At 53.6% G+C, this 24330-nt stretch overlaps 1 protein-coding gene across 1 annotated transcript in view; it reads right to left on the bottom strand.

Moving 5' to 3' along the window:
* Positions 1-190: 190 nt before the first annotated feature.
* The window catches only part of Ca-alpha1T (Ca[2+]-channel protein alpha[[1]] subunit T), a 170371-nt gene continuing 146231 nt past the window's right edge, over positions 191-24330 (bottom strand). The window contains 11 exon segments of the mRNA XM_037213767.1: positions 191-403; positions 3416-3472; positions 5065-5220; positions 9794-9940; positions 13743-13860; positions 16047-16253; positions 19235-19609; positions 20191-20369; positions 20371-20496; positions 20499-20564; positions 21029-21121. Of these exon segments, the coding sequence (XP_037069662.1) occupies positions 191-403; positions 3416-3472; positions 5065-5220; positions 9794-9940; positions 13743-13860; positions 16047-16253; positions 19235-19609; positions 20191-20369; positions 20371-20496; positions 20499-20564; positions 21029-21121 (1737 nt within the window).

Below are 24330 nucleotides of genomic sequence, written 5' to 3' on the forward strand. Positions count from 1 at the left end.
TAAAGCACTAATGATCGCGTCTGTTGCCAATGCATGGCTGGTGGAAGGGGCCACCAGCGATGCTGGGTGTAGTCAGGGGAAGGTCGGTGAGCACCCCTTGATAAGAAGACTCTTGAATAGCCACCTATGGTGTTGAAATAAGCAATGCGGGTGTAATCAGGGGACCAGGGAACGACCAGCCGACCTGGGATCAGGCCATCTGGCAACAGCCTCGGCCGACGGACATGGAGGCGAGGCCCGGGCGAAGCCCCGCCCGGCCCCAGTGTCGCAGCCCACCTGCCATCCTGCGCCGGTCGCCGCGACACTCGAGCGACAGCGAGCAGCCCAGCTCCGGGTCAGCGGCGCGCTCCGGCCCGCTGCCCGAGCTCAGGTGGCTCAGATGGCTCCGCCGCCGCCGCCGGCCCTGTGACGTCAGAGCGGGCCGTCAGCCGGCCTGCCCCACTCTCTCCCGGAGGAGGCTGGGGGCGGCGGCTCGCGCGGCGGTCAGTGGACACCGGCCGGTCAGACTGGTCCGGGACGAGTCTGCGCCGCGGCCAGACTGGTCCGCCATGAGACTGCACCGCGGTCAGACTGGTCGGTAACGAGACTGCACTGCGGGCAGGCTGGTCGGTAACGAGACTGCACTGCGGTCAGACTGGTCGGTAACGAGACTGCACTGCGGTCAGACTGGTCGGTAACGAGACTGCACCGCGGTCAGACTGGTCGGTAACGAGACTGCACCGCGGTCAGACGGTCACTTGCTGACAACATGTTGTGAGATCCGAGCGAACTTTGCATAAAGGCCGACATTACGCTTTGTCAGCTTACAAAACGCTCCTCACGGAAGTCACAGAGCGGTGCTGCTGCGCACAAGGGGTGCTGTGCTGAACGCTACGGTTGTGTGGGGGAGGGGGTGGAGGGGGTACTCTGATGCCCGGGCGCTAGCTGCTCCAAGGGTCGGACCTCAGCCACAGGGAACGCGCAGACAGTGGGCGGGGTTACTGGGTTTACAGGGGACTGGGTTTACATTTGGGCGGGGAAGGAGAGACGACATCCAAATGGCGCATTCAGGTCATTGCGCCGTGCACGTGAGGCGGCGCGTGGCTCCACGCCCAGCGCCGGGAGCGGTGCACGGCTGGTGTGGACAGGCTCGATAGCCACCAGGCGAAGGCTGGAGGACAAGTATGACATGTTTGGGACAGCCAGCAGAAGCAGAGGCGGAAGACGGAAGAAGTGACAACAAAGTGTAAAAGAACAATTGAATTATCATGGTCCCGGGTGACGAAAATCACAGCGTAATACCGTAGTAGTAGTAGTAGGCGTAGTAACACTACTGTTATGGTGTAATGTGTGTCAAGACATTCTGTGTCAAGGGCACGAGAAGCAGAAAATAGTTTAAGGAAGTTTTGATATTTGAAACACGTGCTCGTGTTTCATGGTTGACGTAAATCAGGGATGGTTCAACCCTTTCCAACCCCCATTTTCTGGCCACCTCACTCCAGTGAGCCGTGCAATCACGCCCAAATGTTCAGAAGCCTCTGGGGAACTCGTTACGCGTATCTTGACACCAAACACCGATCTTACGGCTTCTTTGGTTTCTGAGTGGAGACGTTTTGTCACGAATACTGGACGGCGCGAACGGCAGGTGGCAGCAGCGATTTCGTGGATGACAGACGGTGGCATGACACTCTTACACAAACGGCATCCGACGTCTCCGATTTTTTTCAAAGGACACAAAACCACACATTAGCTACGCACCGATGTCCTTCAAATTAAGCAAGAAACACGCCTGTGAAAGTGTCATATCGCTACGTTGCATGCTTTCGGATATTTCGGCATACACGTCTGGAAAGATTTTCGGGAGAAAAATACATTTGGTTTGGCCTAATGGGTTTAATTCTTGACCTCACAGCACAAAAACTGTAAACATCAGCCCCGAGGGCTTGCTGACACCAATCCATTGTTTTCGTGAGAGGCTCTAGCACGTTTATTTTAGAAATGGTAGTGGAGCTTACCCACCCCTCCCCCTTCCTGTCCGTTCGCGTTATGAAAAACGGGAATCGGCGTAAAGGTTAACTTAAAATTTTCTTGAATTAAACGGAATGAAATGGTGATGAAAGATGAGCGAGAGACTCTGAGTAGATCGGCAGAATTTTTCTAAATTCATGATATGAATATCGAGTGTTCTCAAATGACAAGGAAGCTACAATGAGCCGAGCTCAGGTCAAACTAAGGCCAAACTGAAGCCAAGCTGTTCGATCGTCGTGCACAAGTTGTATCTTGACCATATTGTGCCGATCTTGTGGGCAGTCCCTAAGGAAGAGAATAAGTTTTGTTTTTAATGTAACTGTAGTGTTTGGCTTGCTAGCATTGACAACAGTTTCCCCTGTTTGTCGTTTCAAGGCCACAAACTTCCTGCCCCGGAGGCTGAACAGGCTGAGGTTGACAGACTGACATGCTGACAAGCTACTACACCACTTCTCGTCGGAGTTGTGTATGTCACAAGTTACCGAGCTCTCGGCGAGAAACACGCCACAGACAACTTCTGAACTCTACAGCTCTTTACATGCCCAATGGCCTTCGTTCAGCACAAAAAGAGGATGTATGGTGGCTATTACTTCCCTCTCCCTTTCCTCCACCGTTAATTGAGACACTGCAGGGTTCAAGGTGTGCCCATCACTCAACGCATGTAAAAAGTGCGGTACAAAGCGCCAGAGTAGAACGGGCGTCCTCGGCCCTTGTGAGCGACCTCCACCAGTTATGGGATCCAAAGCTCGCCCCAACGCCGCTACATCTTGCAGACTACACACCAAAGGGTGAGAGGTGCATTCAGATTCAAGAGGAATCGGAATTATGTCAGTACGACAGTCCTCATTCATGACAGTCCTCATTGTTGTTGTCTTCCAGGACAAATGAATGGCGGAGGGGTACCTTAAATTGGCATCAAGGTGTTCAGACATTCACAGCATCACAGACACTAACGCCCCGTTCTAGCACAAGCCCAGAAATGCTACCAACCCCACACTCCCTGAAATGGTGTGCAACCGTCGCTCGACGATAGTCTGCGAAGAACGAGCAACAGCAGAGCACGCAAGAGCGGTGTGTGTCGCAATTTGATCACGCCGCCCGCTGCCGACACCCATTCAGGATACACCAAAACACAGACAGACACACAACTAGTCCGGAGGTGGGTTCAGTCCTCCTCCCGGCCTCCGCCGACCTTGGGCTCGTGCGTGTCGCCCGCGGCGGCCGGCGCGCCGCTCAGCTCATGCGTCTCCGCCGGCGCCCGCCCATGCTGGCGCGGCGTCATGCCCGGCGTGGCGCCAGCTGGCCGTGGGCGTGACGTCACCCTGTGCGGTCCGCGACGGCGCCGGCGGCGACTCGAGCTCGGGCGGGCTGGGCGCGCCGTCGGACGCCGGCCCGCCGGCGGCGCGGCCTGGCGTCGCAGCGCCCGCAGCCGTTCCCGCTCCTGGCGCTCAGCACGCTCGTGCCGCTTGAGGGGGGGAGCGACGTTCACTGGCGCGCCTCGCGGCGGAAACGTCGCACCCCGTGGCGGCGGGGGCCGGGCGCCCGCGGCCGGCTCGGCCAGCGCGAGTCAAGCAGCCTCCAGTAAGGGCACCACCAGCGACATTCCGCCGGTGGAGGACAATTCTCATCCCACCGTTGGCCGTAATGCTTTTCAAAGCCTTTTTGTCGGATCTGGATCAGCCCTGGGCGGCTGGCCAGCGGCGATGCCTGGTTGCTGAGGCTGGGTTTTGCGGCTACAGCCGAATGACAGGGAGGCTACCGTTTGTCTGCCGCGCGAGCCGGCCGCGGGACCGGGCGCGGCGCCCGCGGCGGGGGCCGGGGCGCGGCGCCCGCGGCGGTGGCCGGGCGCGGCGCCCGCGGCCGGGCCGTTCACGTGAGCCCCCCCGCGGCGGGGCGGGGCCGGGCGCGGCGCCCGCGGCGGAGCCATCACGTGAGCCGGCCGCGGGACCGGGCGCGGCGCCCGCGACGGGCCGTCACGTGAGCCGGCGGCGGGGCCGGGCGCGGCGCTCGCGGCGGGGCCGGGCACTGCGCCCGCGGCGGGGCCGGGCGCGGCGCCCGCGGCGGGGCCGTCACGCGAGCCGGCCGCGGGGGCCGCCGCCGCCCAGGACTTAACGCTGCTACACGCTGAACGCACGGCTGTTATGTCACACCTAGCGCGTAACAACGATCAAGCGAACGAAGGCGCCGCTATGTTACAGTGCACAATGAGAAGATGAGGCCAAGAAGTGACAGTGCAATGTGGCAGTAGAAGACGCTGCGGTGATGAAGAAAGCCGTGAAAAGAAGCCATAAAAGCACATAGCACACTGCTGATGGTGGCCGCGTTCATGGTCAGAAAATCACAATTATGTAGAGACAGCTCTGGATGCGACGGAACATATAAGCGACGCGACAATAAAATTTACCCGTTTCTAATTTTTGCCAAATTCAAATGAGCCGAATAGCAAGCACGCAGCCAACAAGCAGGCAGAGACAGATTGAAGCACTCACACTTCTCGTCTCACCAGCCTTTAAGCAGGCAGGCGTTTGCCGCAGCACGGAAAACAGTGCTTTCTGGATGACAATTGATATTATGTTATCAAACAAGCCGCCAAAATTCTACCTTGGTGACATTTAGTGTGTGGTAAAGAACAGAGAAGACGGGAAGGACCTCGGAGCTTTACAACAGTTAAAGCAACGGAAGAATAACAGGGTCGAAATTGCGAGTTCATCTAAGCCTCCGGAAAAGAATGGAAAAGTTACGGAACAGATGACAGATGGCTAACTAACATTGTCAGCAGCGCCTGAGGTTTGTAAGAGTGGTGCCCAACCCTTGTTTATGCTTTAAAAAATTCCGACCATGAGCGCATTCAACTCAGCCTGGATAAGTGGGCCCGTAACTGCTCAGTTAAGTTTAAAGCAGACAGCAATGCGCGTGTCCCATGCTGGCGAGTGGTGAAAAACAGCGCTAGGTAGCAGTGAAAAGCGTGTGGAAACTGGGCGCCCTGAGGAAAATCTGTCAAACGCAGACATAACCGTAAGCGTGAAAACCTGACGCGTTCAGGAGAACTGTGCTTACCTCTGATGAGAACCCTTCCACCAAGATGGCCACCAGCAGGTTGAAGAGGACGTAGTTGCCGAAGGTCATGAGAGCCACAAAGTAGAGTGCTGCCCACGGACTCGTGCGCTCCATACCATTGAACAGCACCACATTCCAATCCTCCTGCGTCAGTATCTGACAGGAGGGCGCGGCGTGTTAGAGCTGGGCGGGACACCGCTGAGTCCAAAACTCGCAGCGCACGCAGAGGTCACACGGGAGCAGAGGTCACAGAGGTCACGAGCAGCAGTCACACAGCGCCGCATTAGAACCTGGCGGCGTGAGGAGCCGCATGACGGGCCAGCATGCCTGCAGCTCTGGGGCGCCGTGGTAGCTCCGCCAGAGCAATGTAGCGCCGCGACAAATCCCGGAGCACAACAGTGGGGTGCGAACACTGAGCAGCGCACGACACAGGCGATGATGGACTGTCGGGGGGACGACGTCCTGACAGTGGCGTTGTACTAACGCCCGACTGAGGGCATTATGCATGGGAATAAACCGAAACTGAGGGTTGCCCCACATGTAAAATAAACACCCACTTACTGTTCAGAAGTTTGCCTTTACTACACTCGGCATGTCGCTGCATTTTCCTTTCACGCGGTGCAACACTGATGCTTCTATGATCTACACGCAAACATGCACCGCGGGGTCATCACAGATGCGCGCCGCAACAGGCAACAACAGACGAGTTCAAGCTGTTTCTATGTGGATGTCGGCTACAGCCGCGTTGGCATAGAGGAAATGTGATGTTCACGTATTGTAAACATAGATGGGTGGTATGTCCATAACTTGTACAGGGAGATAACAAGGAATTGGACGCCGCATCACACAATATTCCATTCCAGTCAGGAAGAAAAGCTTTGGGATGACCGGGGTGCAAAGTTCTGACCATCTACTTATAGACGTGGCGAGGTATCAACTGCGTTACCGAGACCGTGTGACGTGGCATGAAAGTTGGAAACCTCTCGGCACGTCGTGCATGAAACTTGGGCAGATGTGGTAAAGCGGACAAAGGTCAAGGTCAAGCATATATGCATCGTCGGAGTTTGGCGCGTATAAACAAGGAAGGCGGCTTTATCGCAATGGGGTAGATCAAACTTGATCTACAGTGATACAAAACCATGCCCGCAATACGTGAGCCCTACAGGTGAGTGAGAACTGTGCCCTGTGGATCTGAACTGCTGCCAACTATCTTCTGTGAGGGCTCAGGGTGGTGGGTGATGTATACGTTGAGGCTGTATGGCGGCGGCGTCAGTAAACATTGCCTGCTAAGTTTTACCAGTAGTCCAATGCTAGCTTCGAGCGTTCGGAAGTACATTTTATGTAACGTCATCTTTTGAAATGCACTCCGTGTACCGACCGCCCATTTCATGCCGTCTGGTCTACACGACGCGTGCGAGGTTTCCGGTGATCTGTGTCCCATTGTGTCATGTCATGTCATTGGGGCTTTACGACGCACTCAGCTGCTGAGGCTATATGGCGTCGCCTGCCTCTCACCGTTGCAGGAAGGGCGAGCACCGCGGGAAATCGAGCCCCGTACATCTGGTTTCCCAGACGTGCAGTGGCTAACGCAGACGCGTTCGCCACTACAACTACACTACCGGCTGTTCTGGCGGTCCGTTTCCTGTCAGACGTTTGTGTTAGTATGCTATCCCACCTAACATCCGAGGAACCGCTGTGTCAGTTCGCTCTTTGCGCCAACCAACGCCTAGACTGGTATGCCAGCACGAACCGCACTACGCACGCAGACTGGTATGTCGTGGTTACATGTACGTACGCCTGCGTTGGCATGCTGCCCCGCACCGCCGCCTAGGCCGCCGCGCGTGGCTGAGCGCTGGGCACGCCGGCTGCATGCCCCGATCTGGAGGGCTCGAGTTTCAATGTCATTGACCGCCCCGGCGTCACACTTCGAAGGCTTCCTCGGAGCGCTTCGACCGCGGCAGCATGCTGAGTTGCGAGCCGAACTTTTCCTTAATTCCACCCGGGCTGAGGTCACCCGAGCATGACAGCGATCGTCGTGACACCAATGGGATGGAAGTGATGCCGGCCACTCGGTGAGCCGCGCCGGCGACCAACACGCGATAAAACGACAGATCGGCTCGTACCTAGAGGCTGACAACGCGCCCTAAAACAGAGCATTGCGAGAGGATTGGATACCGGCATGATGAAGTCGTCTAGGTTTGACAAGCCCCTTCAGAAGCTGTGATTCTGTAAACAGCCTGGTTCCATTCGGATGCTATTGACACGATGTAACTGAAGACTTTGCCGCAAAATGTACTAGAGCTTCAATCGAATTACCATGTAAGGCTGACGTGCTACGCAGATTTGTGAAGTAAGGCATCATTGAGCAAATTGGAGGCTGCGCTTTATCACACACCAGTATACGAGTAACCTTGCATGCAGAGAGATGCAGCTTTCTGAAACGTTTTGAGTGACACACACAGTGATCTCAGGTGATCTACTTCCACGCATTTTCCCCAAGCCTAGATGAAATTCTAAATCATCGGTGGTAAGAGTAAATCCTCTCTCAAAGGTATGGGGTATTCGGCGCCTGGCGGCCCATCAATGCACACACGTTCGCGTGCTCGTGGCAGGTACGGGTATGTCCGTTTCAACGCCTATAGTACCGCGCAACAAGACTCAGAAAACTCTGACAGGTTTGACGGGTGCATCTGTTCGACTTCAGCTAGGCACATGCATCGTGCATTCACATAGGGGTGCCGGTAGCGTAGTGGTTAATGCATCTGCGTTAACCAATGTGCGTCTGGGAAACCAGAGGTATGGGGTTCGACTCCCTGCGGTGCCCGCCCTTCCTGCCAGGGTCAGAGGCAGGCGACGCCATATAGCCTCAGCAGCTGAATGCGTCGTAAAGCTCCAATGATATGACACATGCTTTCACATGCAATGACGTTCATAACAGTGCTGGCGAGATTAGCCTAGAAGCCTCGCCGACCACCCGCAGCATACGCCACTTCCTCCATTTGCCAGCTGTGCATCGTGTTCATAAACTCACGGAGCAGGCGAAGGAAAGGCGGCGATGATGACGCGTTCCTGACATTTCGGATCATTTCCAGAGCCGAGGCCAATTTTGCGTCCCGTGGACCAAAGTACGGCTTAAGTTAGATTTTACCAATAGCCTCTGCGAGTTGGTTTAGGCGCATGTGCTGGGCGTGGTGGCAACGGTAAAACATGTTTCGCGGCATGGTTCCCTTTGGTGTGTCACGCTTTCCAAGAGTTTCCTCGCATGGTTTGATACTACCATACGGCAATATACGGTCACGTGGCTACGATGTTATTCTTGTAACTCCTTTTTGTCCCTGACGCCGAGGCAGATTGTCCATGCTGTCACATTATATTAGCATGCCTGACGTGCAGATCGTAGATAATCATTGGATAATTAAACCATGCCACATCGACGCTGTTGCCATTTGGGAAGGAGGTGCTAACAGGTGTCCTACTATTCATGCAATTCAGCACAGCGGCAGCCGCATAGTGCCGGTAATTGGGCGGACTGAATAAGTAACTGATCATGCACACGAGGCGCTGGAAGTTATTTTGTTCCTTTGAATGAGCATATGATACTTATATCACTCGACCAATTCATATTCAACGTTGCGATTACGCGTCCCTGAAAAACGGTCGTCAAACTCCGTCATGTTCCAACCGGCATTTTATGTCGTCATTGATCGCCATGATGTTGCTCTTGGCGTCTTTTGAAGCGACCACAGTTATATGTTATATACATGCATATATATATATATATATATATATATATATATATATATATATATATATATGAATACGTAATCGCAGCCAACTTACTCTAAAAAGCTTTGCACCGATGTTTCAGTCTCTGGACACACATCCAGTAATGCCTTTGTGTTCATTTTCTTTCGTGCATCACTCAGGCTATGATCCGGTAAAGTATTGACGTACGGGACAATGGTATTAAGGGGAAAGTTCAGAGTTGGACCACGCCACAGCAAAGCCGCACGGTTCACCTCGCCCCGGCTTTCAGTCGTCGAAAGCTCGCTAATCTCCGTTATTGTTGCACGCGGAAAGACCGCAGAGCCGCTTTGGCCATGGGTGAAGCTGAGGCGGCTGTAGAAGCTACACGAGGAAGGCCACCCTGTCGTTAGTCTGAGCAGTAGCGGGAGCTGGTGTTACGTCGTCTTCTGTCTTTAGTTACTGCTAGCGGTGCATCGATCTGGCGTCACCCTGCTGCTCGCTGTTACACGTCCGCTTGCGCGCGCTTCCGTCCTCATCGAAAGGTAGATGCCAAATTTCGAGTTGCTAATCCTCTGCCTCGTCAAAAGAGTGCCCAGGCCACCACGTAAGGTGACCAAGCTGCCTGACCTTTGACTCTGGAGACGGCCGCAAATGGGCTAGAGTGCCGATGCCTTGCAGCAGTGTATGAGGCAAGCTGCAAATGCTAACTGAGGTTTCGTCAGAATGGAAGTAGTTTTGAGCCGCATCTTTCGACCATCCAGAAACAGAAGGAACGTACGATCTCACTTTGAACTACCTAGCTCACGACATAAGTCCAACGCAAAGACGGCGTCAGTGCAGTCATCCCTGCTGGCCGTTGTCTGTACCTTCTCTATCCACCACGCCCACCGAAAAAACCGCACTGGAAAGAAATTGTGCGTGGTGATTAGGACGCAGCCAGAGCGCGCGTCAATTCCGTCGCCATGACAACCCCGCCGCTGACCGCGGCCGCGGTAGCCTTTACCTGGAACACCGTGACCGTGGCCCAGAGGAAGTTGTCGAAGTTCTTCCGCTGGCAGGCGCAGAGCGGGTCGTGATCAGCCAGACGGCCGCAGAGGCATGCGCCCGAGCCGTCACGGCGCATGCAAAACTTGCCGCCGAACAGGATCATACCGAGGACGCTGCAAGAGACACACCGGCGCGGCCGGCGTTACGCCTGGCAGGCAGCGTCAGCTTGAGCCAGGCTGAACAGGCTGAGCCTGAGTCAGGGCGTGACAAGAGGACCTTGACGGAGCCGGTGCTGGGGATTTACCACCGGATGGTGTTCGAAGTGGCTGTGTGGAGAGCCAACTTCGGCTTCAGGAGAACTTCAGGAGCAGGACGGTGGCTTCAGGAGTGCGTTTTCGCTATCAAACGCGCCATGTGGTTGGGGAGGTGTTACCAGAAGATCAGCCGATAAAGAGGTGTAGCTTGCATAGGTTTAGGTACGTGTTTGAACTTCGATTAAAGCTGGTCAAACTGATAGACAATTATGTAAAATTAAAACAAAACATGTTGCAGTTTTGGAAATTGTTTTGGAGTAAGTAATTGCATTCGCTTAAGGTTATGCTAACGAAATTGGTGGCATAAATTCTCCATAATTTGCAATGTTGACTGTTTGCTACTCAGCACTTGCTGCGTGTGGCCTTGGTCAGCGAAAAATGATAAAAATTATAATCTGACCGATAAGTTCACCATTTCTGCGAGGGAGTGCTCGGTGCGGGCATTTTTGTCGCTGGTATTGAGCCTATGTGGATCCCGGCTGAGCCTGTCCCGTTTCGTCAAGCCAAGTACCTCAAATAATCCTGTTTTCCGCCTGGCGCCACCGCAGCTCGAAATCTGCCATATTTTCATCTAAGCCACGATCGGGCGTCGCGCTGATCTGCATGATGTTCCAGGATCACTCAAGTCGGCTAACGAAAGACGGGTCTGCGACGGGTTTCAATGCTATTGTTTAATAGTTCTGAGTGTGCATGTTTTACAAATAACATGTTTGTTGCTGTGAAGTAAAAATGTGGTAGACAATGTCCCTGCTATCTTTAGAATACCTCGGTCTCTAAAATTTGTTATGCAAAATTTTTCGTAAATATCAGCATACTGCGGATGATTTCAACCAGCGTATTTTTTACATCACCTCGTAAATAATCTTCGTGATTGAGGTTTTAGCTTTGGTGGGCATGGTTTACTAAAGGGGGAGGGGGGGGGGGGCTTATACTCGAACAGAAAATGCAACACTTGGTGATGTCTAAAACAACTTGAAGTAAAAGAGTGCGTGGTTGAATTTTGTTCGCTTGAATTCACCAAGGATATCTTGTAGCTGTATGAAAGGCCAACCTGGCTAATAAATGACCCAATATTGCTCCACTCCTCTCACTGATGAGGACGCTTACGTTTAGACCATTTTCAGAATGCTTCCACTTTTGCTCTGCACAGACTTCGCCAAGATCAATACAGATACCGTTATCGGGCCGCGGGATCGCGCCGAACTCAATCCCAGGTGCCATAGTTTCCAATGACGCCAGAGCGGTAACTATCGCCGAGCCGCCCGTCTCTCATCGCGCCCCGAGACCTGGCTCAGAGCGGGGCGGGGTGCTCTCCTGGGACGTAGCCTGTGACGACATCCGGTGGTGACGACGTTAGTCACGGAGAGGGGGCGAGGGTCCACTCCTGGTGCCGCTGGTCATACCGCGCAGAGACAGCGGTACGCTGCCCTGCTCTTTACAGCGGCGCGCGGGTCTGAACTGTGCTGGCCGCCTGTGCCCTATGGTGGTCCTTAACGTGTGCAACGGATTTTGGTTGAAGTCATTGTCAACACAGGTTGAAGTCAATGTTCGTGTCAACACCGAGAGACGGGAGGGGTAGCTTAAGCTGGACCAGTGCCGACGACGAAGCCGTGGCAGCCGTACCTGCGCCTCTGTTCTCTTTCATACATTTTAGCGTTTCAACGAGCGCTTGGTGGTGCATCTAAGGGAATGCTCCACATTAGAAGATATTGAGGCAGGTATCAGATATGATAAAACGAGCTCACTTAAATCTGATGATATATTTTCAAGTTAAAAATATTGTTCCTGACAAAAAAGCTCTCTATTTAGTAAATATGTGCCTCAATGTGTCATTGTTTGATTGCAAAATCTTACGTCGCACAACATTGATTGAAAGCCAATTAAGGGCCGTCATAGTCGGAAGTCGCATTCACGAACGCCAGATGTGAACGATTCGACAATTATGCTGTGCTGTTCTGGACTATGGCATCGCCAAACAAAATGGCAGGATTTGAATGACTTTATTATGGCGTCGTTGATACCCAGGTGACCTTGAAACAATTTGCACGAAAAACTTTGCATAGCTTCGTGGGCGTGTCGATCCGAAACTAGAGGGGTTAGGGTTTCAAGAAAGGTAGGGCTGTCAACTGCACCGAATGATCTTCAATATAGCTATTTCGGTTCAAAACTTCATACGGGTGTGAAGCACTCCCCTTAAACCTCCCCTGTCTTCCGCAACTCACGTCTGAATGTCCTATTCCTTGTTTCACATGCCAATCGTGGAGGCATGTCGCTTTTGACGTGGCAGCCGGCAAGGAGCGGCTCGACTTTCCTCGAGAAAGTCGTGGTACAGTCACCATGCGTCAGCAATACATGACTAGAAATGCAGCCCGGTTGATCATTTCAGACAACAAACTGAACACTGATGTTATGGTGAGCTGTTCATATACCTGCTCTAAGGAGCTCTGACTCTCCTCAGACTGTGCAGTCTCGTTATCTGGCAGGTACTGGTCTACAGCTCGATTACAGTTTGTTCCGGGGCCATGCTCATGTTGCCCCTTCGTTCTGTCGCTTTATTTGTTCCCACTCCGATGATTGAAAGAACGCAGCTTACCCATCAGATTGTCCCCTTCTTTTACGAGACATTGCGCTTCATACAGACCGCAAAGGGCCGTTTTCTCAGCTCGGCAATAGGAGTATCGCGTGTTACGTCTCACTCAGCTGAACGAAATGATGCCTTTCACGATCTCCTTATTTTCTTCAGCTGTGCTGCAGCTGGTGGCCCTGGCAGCCATTCTACGTGGTTGAAAGAAAGCTCGGCCTGGAAGTTTTGCTCAGCTCCCGCTGCAGGGCGGGCTCATTTTCCAAATGGTCCGTGTGTGCGTGAATAGTCGTCCCAGACGCATGCAGTGAAGCTCGGAACAACGTTAGAAGGAAGACCCGTCCAAATAAGCGTCCGAAATTGACTGCCGTTCTGTTTGGCGCGAAACACACTTTCGTGTTGGGGTGTTTGAGGAAACAAAAATGCTCCGCTACTCTTGGTTATTCGCACGCCATTAGTGTTGAATGCATTTACGGTCGTTCCATTTCACTTTACTGATCATACCTAGCTGCTACCAGCGGCAATTATTTAAGTCAGGTTAGAGCTTATCTCGGTTACCCCAGCATCCAGGGTGACATGATCCTTTACAGGATTCACTTCAGCTGGGAGCGTGCGACATCCCAGAACAGATCATGCAGACATCTATGGAGAAACATGCTGGGCAAACAAGCGAGACTACGCAGACGATACTCACCTATGCAGATCCACATCGGGCGTCTCTCTACCTCTCCCCCCCCCCCCCCCCTCTGGTCGATTTCCCCACATGCACGTCAGGTGAGCGGCCACGGGACCGTCCTTCCGTCCTACGCCAGGTGGTGGTAGACCTGCTTCAGCGGCCGCACGCACAACGGGAGCTATGCGTGTGCCAAACATTCCGATAGCAACAGCACTTTCCACGGCCGGGCAGGCCACCGGCCATCCTCACAACCAAAGATGAGATTATAAAATGTCACAAGCTTCCCTCCGCTATGGAGGATATCACGGGGATTATAACGGACCCGCCCGAACGTGGAAAGTGCGCCAGTGTATGACTGTGGTACGGCAGGTACCTGGAAGACTGTGATGCAGGCCCACAGGAGGGAGTCGAAGTTTTTACGATCACACGTCACTTGTCCGGCGGCGTCCTTCCTACAGAACCTACACCCAAACAGGTTCATCCCCAATATACTGAAACAGAGGAGAGAAAAAATGTCGCGATTGGACGCGTCGTTGGACACGCTAACGCAGAGCTCAAGCCGCAAAAAACACACGTTAGTCGACCCAAGCTCATGTGCTGCGAATGATTATATACACGGGTAGATGGTTGTGGAACAGAACTGAATGCTTTTGACATGGCTGATCACCATCGCATGGCAATCAACATGTCACCGGATTAGAGAGCCGGATTGAATAAGCACGCACACACAGCGACATCGCAGATGACACAGTCTAGCAGCTCACCTCACCCATTTTCAAAAAGAATGATAAACTAGCGCTTCAAAAATTGCATCGGTACGATAACATAACAAATGACGGAATGGAGGTGTCTGATTCCATCACCAGCGATCACTAAGACCGAGCTTGATAGTGACTCTATGTCTTTGGACAGTTGGACGATAAGATAGCTTTTTTCGCTAATGTAACATGCATTTCGTAAAAAGAAAAGCTCGTCAAAAATTCGTAAGTGTTCTCCATTCATACTGCATAGTGTTTCTGTCCTATTGTAATGACTACGAGAGGCGCATATTCGCATACATCGCCAATGTGGGTCATCGGTTTTGAGAGAACAAGCTCTTCGTCATATATACGTGCATGTGATGACAGCCCCTCATTCTCTTGACACTTCTAGATGCATTAGACTTTTCTAATTGAGAATCAGCCAAAAGACACAATCGTTTCTTGTACAACAACTTTAAAGCAGAAGGGACGCTAGCGATCATAGCAGATGCCATTCCGACCCAACTGATATGGAGGCACACGTGTCACCAAGTGTGCGCCACGCACGTGGTCTTGCAAGGACCAACGTTTTCTCTGGCGCTTTGCGTTCGCGTACCTCGACCCAACACGCCCGCCATCTCGACGTCTTCCCGACTGCACGCGACGAGTGCGACAGTCTGTCAAACGCTCAAGCAGTCGAGCCACGGAGGACATGGACAGTGACAGACACGGAGCACCACGGCAGGCGACGCTCGCGCGCCACCGGACGCCACTGAAGGCACGACACCGAGGCAGACCACATGCCAGAGGGGAGGCTCTCGGGAGGTCGCCCCTGGCCCCGGAGGTGGTGAGCGGCAGGCGTCGGCCGAGCGGTCCGGCGGCGCAGTAGTGTGTTGCAGGCGAAAACGACGGAGGGCGCGAGTTGGTACACGGCTGAACCGAGACGGCTGCTCGCAAAAGCAGTGAGAGCCAGCGACGGTCCGAGCTGGACCAGATAACCGTTAGGGGCGAAGCTGTGAGGGTTGACTCTCATGCGTGGTTAAACGGACAAGTAGCAGACCCATGGAGCTGTCAGGTGAACGCTGAAGTGGGGTAAAAAAGACCATGTCACCCCTGGAAAGTTATGGGCAAGATACGTTAACCTAGGCTAGATATTTGTAATAAAATAATCGATGCAATCAAGGCGATGATGTGTTACATCGAGCCGGTGCACGCAACATGCCGGCACGAAGCCATTGAATATCGGTTAAGAAATGATGTGAGCAATTTCCCATCAGTATGCCAATGCCAAGCGTATAGTACGTCTTGAAGTAGCAGCTGCTTAATCATGGGCCATGGATCCCCTCTGTTCTATTTGACAAAACGATTGAGGAAAGGTTGTGTGCCTATCAATAAAAAATGTGATTACAACGTCCTATGGCCCTGCAATTATTCAGACTGGTTTCCGAGAACATCTGTGTACAAATCCAATATTTTGCCAAACTATCACATCGCAAATTACGCATGAAGTAGAATCGTGTCCTTAATCGGTGGGTTCCAAGTAAGTTCAGGAAGCATCGTTGCCGGCCCAGGTACACTGAATCGCAGCTTGCGTGTTACAGTCCTGAATCACATCCACGAGCTTAAGGATACCTTGCAACAAATTGTAGGCAAACAGGATTCGCACATTTGATCAATGCACATTTCAGTTACATTCAGAACTATAAGCCCCAGTACATTTTGTTCCTTTTCCGGCCATTGGCTAATGAGCAATCCTCTGAATGGGGTAATTCTGACATAAGTGATATCAAGCAACAAACAAGAAGCATTGCCGCAACAGCCCGAAGAGGAACTTTTCGGGGCCACACACCATAGCGTAATAATCGCATTGGTCTTCATCACAAGACGTAAATAAACACCGCATCGCGCTGCCAGCCGTTGGAGGCCATGCCACATACCTGAAGATGAAGATAAACAGGATGAGGAGGGAGAAGAAGATGGCGACGTTGTCCATGGTCTTGAGCATGACGAGAAGCTGCCGTCGCAAGTTCGGCAGAAAGCGGACCAGCTTCAGAATTCGCAGCAGGCGGAACGTGCGCAGGACCGAGAGGCTCGAGCCGCCCTCGCCCGTCTCGCTAAACTGCGACTTGTACAGGTCCATGGCGCTGCAACGGCATAGGTATTCAAACACTGACTGAGACAATTTGTAGCCGTGCACAGCTGCACACAACTGTAACTGTGCCGAGCCTCGGCCACAGGGTTGTGCGACTGTGCACAGACAGGGCTGGCCCCCGGCTGCCGCGACTGTAGCGTTGAAGTGCGCGACTGTGCACAGACAGGGCTGTGCCCCGGCTGCCGCGACTGTAGCGTTGTACTGAGACGAGCATGTCCCATCGTGCAACATCGTGCAACATTTCGCAACATTTTCGAAAATGAGTGACAGCATTCCGACAATGTCGCAAAGCATCGCACAATGCTAAGGTGCGACCTTTGCGACGCATGCACAGGTACGGTATCTGAAAGCGTAGTCCTTAATGGCACGGGGTGTTATTTAGCCGTGTCCGCACCACGGTGGGCGGACCCCGCAGTGAGGACGGGAAGTAAAAATTCCTACACGAAAGATGACAGGCTAGGCATCATCCGAAGCCCACCAGATAACTACGGTATAACCGCAGTTAGCCAGAATGTGATCGCGCCACAGTTGTGCGGAAGCCACTTTGCCACACGACTGAACCAATCGTGGTGGTACGGTGGGCTGCAGCTGATCTTAGTTACTTACCAAGCTTGCTACTCACTCGTCCAGCACTCAGTCATTAAGCCTGCTGATCATGAGCACACTAAATCATGCACCCACTGATTCAAGCCCCCACTCACTCAGACACCCACGGGCTCAGGCGTCCACTTATTTACGCTGACTCAGACACCACTCGGACAGTCACACTAACTCAGACGCTGAAAGTGACCTAGACATCCATTCAGGACATTCATCAACACGCGCTCGGGTGGGGGTCAAATTGCCCCACCCGAAGGCTTTTCTTAAATGGTTGCCGAACGGCGCGGCTTAACTGCGCTAAATGTTGCATGGCTGTAGACAGTTGGATAGCGGATCGTCTGGCATCAACAATTTAGGTGTTTCTTGTAGGGTCGCTGACCTATGGTAGGCGAAACTCAGGCCATATATTCAGCAAAGGCAAAATGTAGAGAATCGTTCAATCTGATCCAACAGCGGAGTGTTTGAACAAAGCCATATGTCTCTGACATACTTCCTTAGGCAACACAACAATTGCATGAGCAAACTATATGAAACTAAGGTCAGGTATTACTGCCAGACCAAGGTCAAAACTATCCCGCGTTAATTACTCTAGCAATTGCTGCATGGGGTAGTTCCTGGTGCTCATTTCGAATTTATTGATGACAGAAACCGCATCATGCACCTTCCATAGACTTCTTAAAGGTCAGGAAAAGGTCACTGACCTACAATGACCACGGTCAGCATTTTGCTTTCAGGAACATACTGCCTAGCGTAATTTTTGTCGCTTTTCCAAACGTAAAACTCAACGAGCATGTGAAATTTTGCATTAGAACAGTTATCTAAGTTCTAGAGGCTCTTTTGCAACCAGCCTAAATTTGACCTTGTTTGACATTATTTGACCCGAAGGTCATGACTAAGGAATGTCAAACTCTGACCTAAGTGAGTTTATGCGCAGGTCAGCATACCTGGTCAATTTGGTATCTCTAGCTTTCTTAGTTTCTGAGATATCAGGTGGGTCAAATTGACCCCCACCCGAGGGGAGGGCATCTAACCGGCCACTCGGGTGCGTGTTAACTCAAACACCCATTCAGACAGTCACTCGGCCATTCTCCCCAGCAGCGCTCTCACGTCTAACTCTCTGCCATGACAGTCCGTCGTTCGTTCACTTGTTCGAAGTCAGTCAATATCACTTGTCACTTGTCACCTGATGTCACTTGTCACTTAACCTACCATTACCCACTCATTTGGCCCGAGGAGTGTTAGGTGACCAGTGTAGACTGTCATATTGACTTTTGTCTCACACAGTAGAGGAGCCACCAAGCATTACAGCCCGGGGAGGTCACACAGGGAAGGAAGAACGTGAAAGTCCAGGCGGGAATGATCTTTGTTACCGATATGGTTGCAAGTTGTACACATGAACAAAGAAATTTCACCGACGATTGGCACATCTGACCTTTAAACATTGTGCGTATCTCATAGACCATATCTCTGTTGTTGTTGGAGCTTTACTCCGCACTCAGCTACGAAGGCGGTATTACATCGCCTCTCTTTAGCCCTGGCAGCAAGGCCGGAGACGGCGGGAAACAAACCCCGTACTTCTGACTTCCCACGCGTGCACCTCCTGCGTACATCACAGGTAGGAAGGGCGGAGACGGCGGGAAACAAACCCCGCACCTCTGACTTCCCGCGCGTGCACCCCCTGCGTACATCACAGGTGGGAAGGGCGGAGACGGCGGGAAACAAACTCCGCACCTCTGAGTTCCCGCGCGTGCACCTCCTGCGTTCATCACAGGTGGGAAGGGCGGAGACGGCGGGAAACAAACTCCGCACCTCTGAGTTCCCGCGCGTGCACCTCCTGCGTTCATCACAGGTGGGAAGGGCGGAGACGGCGGGAAACAAACTCCGCACCTCTGACTTCCCGCGCGTGCACCTCCTGCGTTCATCACAGGTGGGAAGGGCAGAGACGGCAGGAAACAAACCCCGCACCTCTGACTTCCCGCGCGTGCACCTCCTGCGTACATCACAGGTAGGAAGGGCGGAGACGGCGGGAAACAAACCCCGCACCTCTGACTTCCCGCGCGTGCACCTCCCGCGTACATCACAGGTGGGAAGGGCGGAGACGGCGGGAAACAAACCCCGCACCTCTGACTTCCCGCGCGTGCACCTCCCGCGTACATCACAGGTGGGAAGGGCGGAGACGGCGGGAAACAAACCCCGCACCTCTGACTTCCCGCGCGTGCACCTCCCGCGTACATCACAGGCAGTTTCACAGTAATCACGCTATCTATTGGTATGTAGAACGGCGACGCGGCACGAAAGTCAAACCTGTCTCCGGACCGAAATTATTTGTCGACAGCAGGCAACAGCGATCGCATGTCATGTTGCGGAATTCACCTGATGATGACGATGAGGCCATCGAAAACGTTGAAGCCGTTGCTGATGTACCCGTAGAAGCCGACGGCGATCAGCTTGAGCAGCATCTCCAGAGCGAAGATAGCCGAGAAAATGATGTTGCTGATCTCGACGACGGACGTCAGCCATTCGGGCTGGTTGTGAAACTCGACACCCATGCTCAGCGTGTTGATCATGATGGCCAGCAGGATACCTTTCTGGCAGTACGAGTGCTCGATGAAGCGTTTGATGCCGCCGCGGCCGCGGCGCACCGCCTCGCGCAGGCGCGGGCATGGCGGCGGCCGCGGCGGCGCCTCCGACCAGTCCGACTCGTCCGACGACCAGTCCGACTCGCTGGCGCCACTCCAGCTCGCCTCGCTGGCCGAGCCGGACGAGCCGGTCGGCGGCGAGCCGAGCAGCAGCGCCGGCTCCGAGAGCTGCCGACCGGCGCCGCGGCCAGCCAGCAGGCAGTGCGCCGCCGCGCCGACCGGTTCCGCGCCAGGCTCGGCGCCGAGCTGCGCCGGCAGAGCCGCGCTGAGCGCCCCGCTGATGGCGAGCAGCTCGGTACAGGTCAGCGGGCCCCTGTCGGCCGACTGGCTGACGCGCGGAAACACGGAGCTGCGCAGCCGGCGCAGCTGCGACTCGGCGCGCGCCAGCTCGGCGCGCAACGGCGGCCGGCAGCGGCGCCACCTCGCTGCCGCCCGCCGCCGCCGCCGCTGCCGCCGCCGCCGCGCCCAGCCGCTGGATGGGGATGATGACCGGCTTGTTGACGTCGTAGCTGACGCTCTTGGCGCGCCGCTCCGGTGGCCGGCCGGCGTCAGTGCTCAGCCGGCTGCAGAGGATGCTCGGCGGCAGCAGGTGGTCTCCCATGTCCGCCCCGCTCCCCGTCGCCGTCCGGCGGCAGCGTGTCCACCTCCGCCTCGGCTGCCGCCTCGGCAGCCGCCTCCGGGTGGCGCGGCGTTGACAGCGGGTCCACGTCCGACGCCTCGGGACTGGCGCGCGGCGCCCACTCGTCCTTACTATCACAGTAGTCGTTGTTGTTGCCGGGCGCGCCGCCCCGGCGCCGGCGCAGACTGAAGCGCGTGGGCGGCTTGCGCCGCCAGCGCCGCCAGCGCCAGCGCAGCCGGCGCCGCAGCCGGCCGCCACACGTGCGCGATGTAGCGCAGGATCTCGGCGTAGCAGCCGGCGTTCTCCAGCGAGCTGCCCAGGGTGGATGTGCTCTGGAAGCGCGCCCGCTCCAGACGCATGCGCTCCGTTTCCCGCTTCTCTTCGTCTCTGAGAACTGCGTGGCGATGACGACCAGGCAGAGGTTGATCATGAAGAACGACCCGATCTGAAAACGGAGGCGAGGTTGGGCTGAAGCGGAGGGTGATCGTGGACGTGCGGCCTCGGTTCGAAGTGATACGGTAGACCGACGGGTTTTTACTCTGAATGCGCCGAAGCAGCCGTCCCCTCGGCTGCGGCATTTGACCATAGCAAAGGGTGCTGACAGCCTGGAGCCATGAGGTCGATGGGCGGCCCGCCTCGGTTTGCAAAAACAAAGAGCGGGAACTGAATGTGCGGATCATGTCACTACCGTCGCAAAAGGCTGGGACGACGATGCAATTGAAAGGGCGGGATGAACCATCGCAATTGACTCGCTTGCCTGCACACAATGACAGCTGCTCAGCTGAAGTGAAAACGCAGTTTTTTTTGCGTCCGATTCACTAGTCCAACTGCCTAGGGCGTGCTTGCACTAGCAAGCTTCTTCACAGCTAATCTCTCCGACGGCGCACGAGCCCCTGACGGATAACTCACCACGATGAGCAAGACAAAGTAGATGAAGTCCCAAAAGCTGTGTGCGTCCTGAATGTAGTACATGATGTCCGTCCACCCCTCCAAGCTTATCACCTGGAGCGGAGGCAACTTCAGAGGCAAACAACAGGGCAGGCAGATCGGACCTAGCAAGGTACAAAAAGCCACAATAACGAGAGACGAGGTTCATGTGGACTAAATCGCTGCATAATAGGATTAAACAAACAATACAAACTAGATAATGAATGAGAAGAAAGCCAAACGAGGTAACGAAACGTAGGTGCATAGAGGATTACTCCGTTACATAACAAAACATGTTACATCGAGAACGACTCAAATGAAAATAGTAATTTTGGCGTCAATGTCAAAGGCCTTTTCAACCTAAGCAGAAGCTCAAGAGCGAAAAACTCAGCAGAAACTCAACAGACATTATCAGACTAGTGAAGCTTATCATTATCGCCATTGTGAAAGCTTCTGCATGCAGTGCACTTGCATGAATTCATAAGTGCAAAATGTAAAATAACAAAGGCAATATCTAACAACCGATGCAATAGCACATACCCGTGGTATGTGCCAACGCATGACATGACAACGCTTTTGCACAAACGCCTGCCATGAACATGACAAGCAGGTGTTCATTTCCAAACCAATATGACATAAGCATATTAACCCTCGCTGTGATGGGGTCCGCCCCACCCACTGTCAGGCGTCCACCCCACCCTACGGTCATGTATCCCCCTGCCCTACGCCCCGGCGTTCACCCCCCCCCCCCCCCAAGGGAAAATATCCACCCCGACCCACAGTCAGGCATCTACCCACCCCACAGTCAGTGATCCACCCAGTCCACCCAGCCCCACGATCAGGTATCCACCCCACCCCACGGTCAGGCATCAGCCCCACCCCACTGCCAGGTATCCCACCCATCCCGCGGCCAGGTATCAGACCGACCACACGGTCAGGTATCCACCCCACCCCACGGTCAGGTAGCCACCCGGTCCACCCCATGACGTTCTCATGACTGTCGAACGGCCTACGCCTCACTGCCACTTTAGACCACACTTTGCCGCATTTGCTCCAAAGTTTGATGATATTTCAGGCCCCAGTTATGTTGAGTCGGCGGTTTAGACGTCAGGTTGTGCATGAGGTACCAAAACGCGGCTCAATGAATCAGGCTAGCAATGCAGTAGTATCGTCTGTTGTTCTCATTGATGGACTCACGTTCACAAGGGTGTTCTTTTTCACATACAGTTGGCATTTTGAGGCCGTCTAGGCCATTGAGAAAAGGTGCTGTTAAATTTCTAAGTTTGATGCTCCCCCCATAGGTGCATTTCGCTAGCCGCATTCGTCGCTTTCAAGTACAGCAGTTTCCCCCCAGCACCTGTGAGGGTGCAGTGTGTTCCTAAAGTCCATCGCAGATCATTTTCAACAATGACATGGACCTAGCGTGGTGTGAGCTGCAATCAAAATGGTTCGGTTTCACCATGTGCGAACGTGACCTCGAACCCGTCGGGCCGCACCCGAGGAGGTAGCCACGTGACCGGCCGTACCACGTCCTTCGTACCACGGCCAGTGAAGGCCGGACAATAGACTTAGACGGCTACTATCCTGACTGCACAGGGAGGCCCCTTCAACACACATTATGTGGCACAGAGCAATATGGGTATCACTGGTGACATGCGTCCAGGAACGTTCTAGGACCTACTAAAATGAACCGGGATAATTCAGACCTCCAACAGTTTATGCGACTTAAGAAAGCCCCACAGAATGGCCTGCATTCAACTTCGGCGAAACATTGAAAAACGGCTGCCATCGACCACAAAATCGACAGATATGCCTCACCGGCCGTCCACAGCGTGAGACAGGAGTAACGGCCATATTAGCCCGTCCAGTTCACCCGTTAACGTGGCAAAGTAGCGCCATTTTCTCCACCAAGCCCGTCCGTCCGACGCGGAGGAGCAAGGTCCAGGCTGAGCGTTCCCATTTTGGAACGCTCAATACGTTTTCTCGGCCGTTCAGTTCATCTTGAGCCGCCTGCCCCCCCCCCCCCCCCCCTCCATCCGGATCCTCGTTAGTTCCGGCACACAGTGCTCACTCCCGGGGAATGCCAGCAGCCCTGCGTCAATCGTACTTTGCTTGGCTTCACTGCGCATGGTGACATGCAAACGGGGAACATTCAGTTAGCTTCGGGTTGTATGCACCGATAGTTACCATGAGAATATTTCCTGAGGGGCTGCTAGACGCCTTTCGCAAGCTTCGAGTCTTATACACTGCATTACAGAATTAGCCAAGGTGGCAGCCAGCAGACGGCACGGTGTCAAGACAAGCATTGATGAAACAGCTCAGGTGTTCAGAACGAGAACGATCGACAAAGAGCAAACCTTTGTTAGTTCTGCATGCAAGCACAAATCTCATAATAAGATACTGGTGTTCAGAACAGGAGCAATCAGCGAACCTTTACAGTCTAATCAGGAATTACAGCAACGCAGTAAAACCAACGCTATATGAATGCAATAGTAACAATATGCAATAGTAACAAACAAAATACAAATATAAACAATAACGCTAATTGAAAGCAATAGAGATTTCGTCGTCTGAAACTTAGTCTCACGCAGTGAAACATTACCGCTGCGCTTGAACAAATTGTTACCCTTTTGTTTTACGTATGCGCTTTCGGAGGACACAACAAAAGGGCTAAGCAGCGCTCGCTATTAGATGTAAGTCACAAGATTCTAATCCCGTTTCGGAGCATCACATTGCTTTGCCGGCGCTGAGTACCTGCTCTCGTCATTGCTATCTGTGTGCGGATTATTATCAGTGCTTCAGTGCAAGCAGCGTCCGATAATGCACGGCTGCAGACAGTGCAGAAGCGACACCGACGCCATAGCTCAGAAATTTGCAGAATTTGTATGGTACTGGCCCCAGTGGCATGGAATGACGCCGTTACCTGGATCGACAAAACAATCTGGTGAAATTGACCGCCGAAAGCCGCCAGCCTGTGATCTTTTTCGATGCCGTTACCCAATGACAGGTAACCATAGATGCCCCTTCCTCTATCACAGCGACGCAATAAACCGTGCGCTAACACCAGAAAACACAAAATTAAGTCGCAGCACTCCAAGCTACGAAAAAACAAACAAATGAAGAGGCTGGCAAAGAGGTGATGCAGACCCGGTAGGAATCGTCTTATACAATAGGTAAGGACAAATCATGTCGTTAACAAGGACAAATCAATGTTTACAAGGTGTTGTGCATTCAAGGCACCCCAGTGAGTAAATCCATGTTCGGCATTTACGAACACCTCTTGT

Source organism: Pollicipes pollicipes, unplaced genomic scaffold (genome assembly GCF_011947565.3).
Source record: "Pollicipes pollicipes isolate AB1234 unplaced genomic scaffold, Ppol_2.1 Scaffold_3216;HRSCAF=3773_pilon_pilon_pilon, whole genome shotgun sequence".
In the NCBI taxonomy this organism is placed as follows: Eukaryota; Metazoa; Arthropoda; class Thecostraca; order Pollicipedomorpha; family Pollicipedidae; genus Pollicipes; species Pollicipes pollicipes.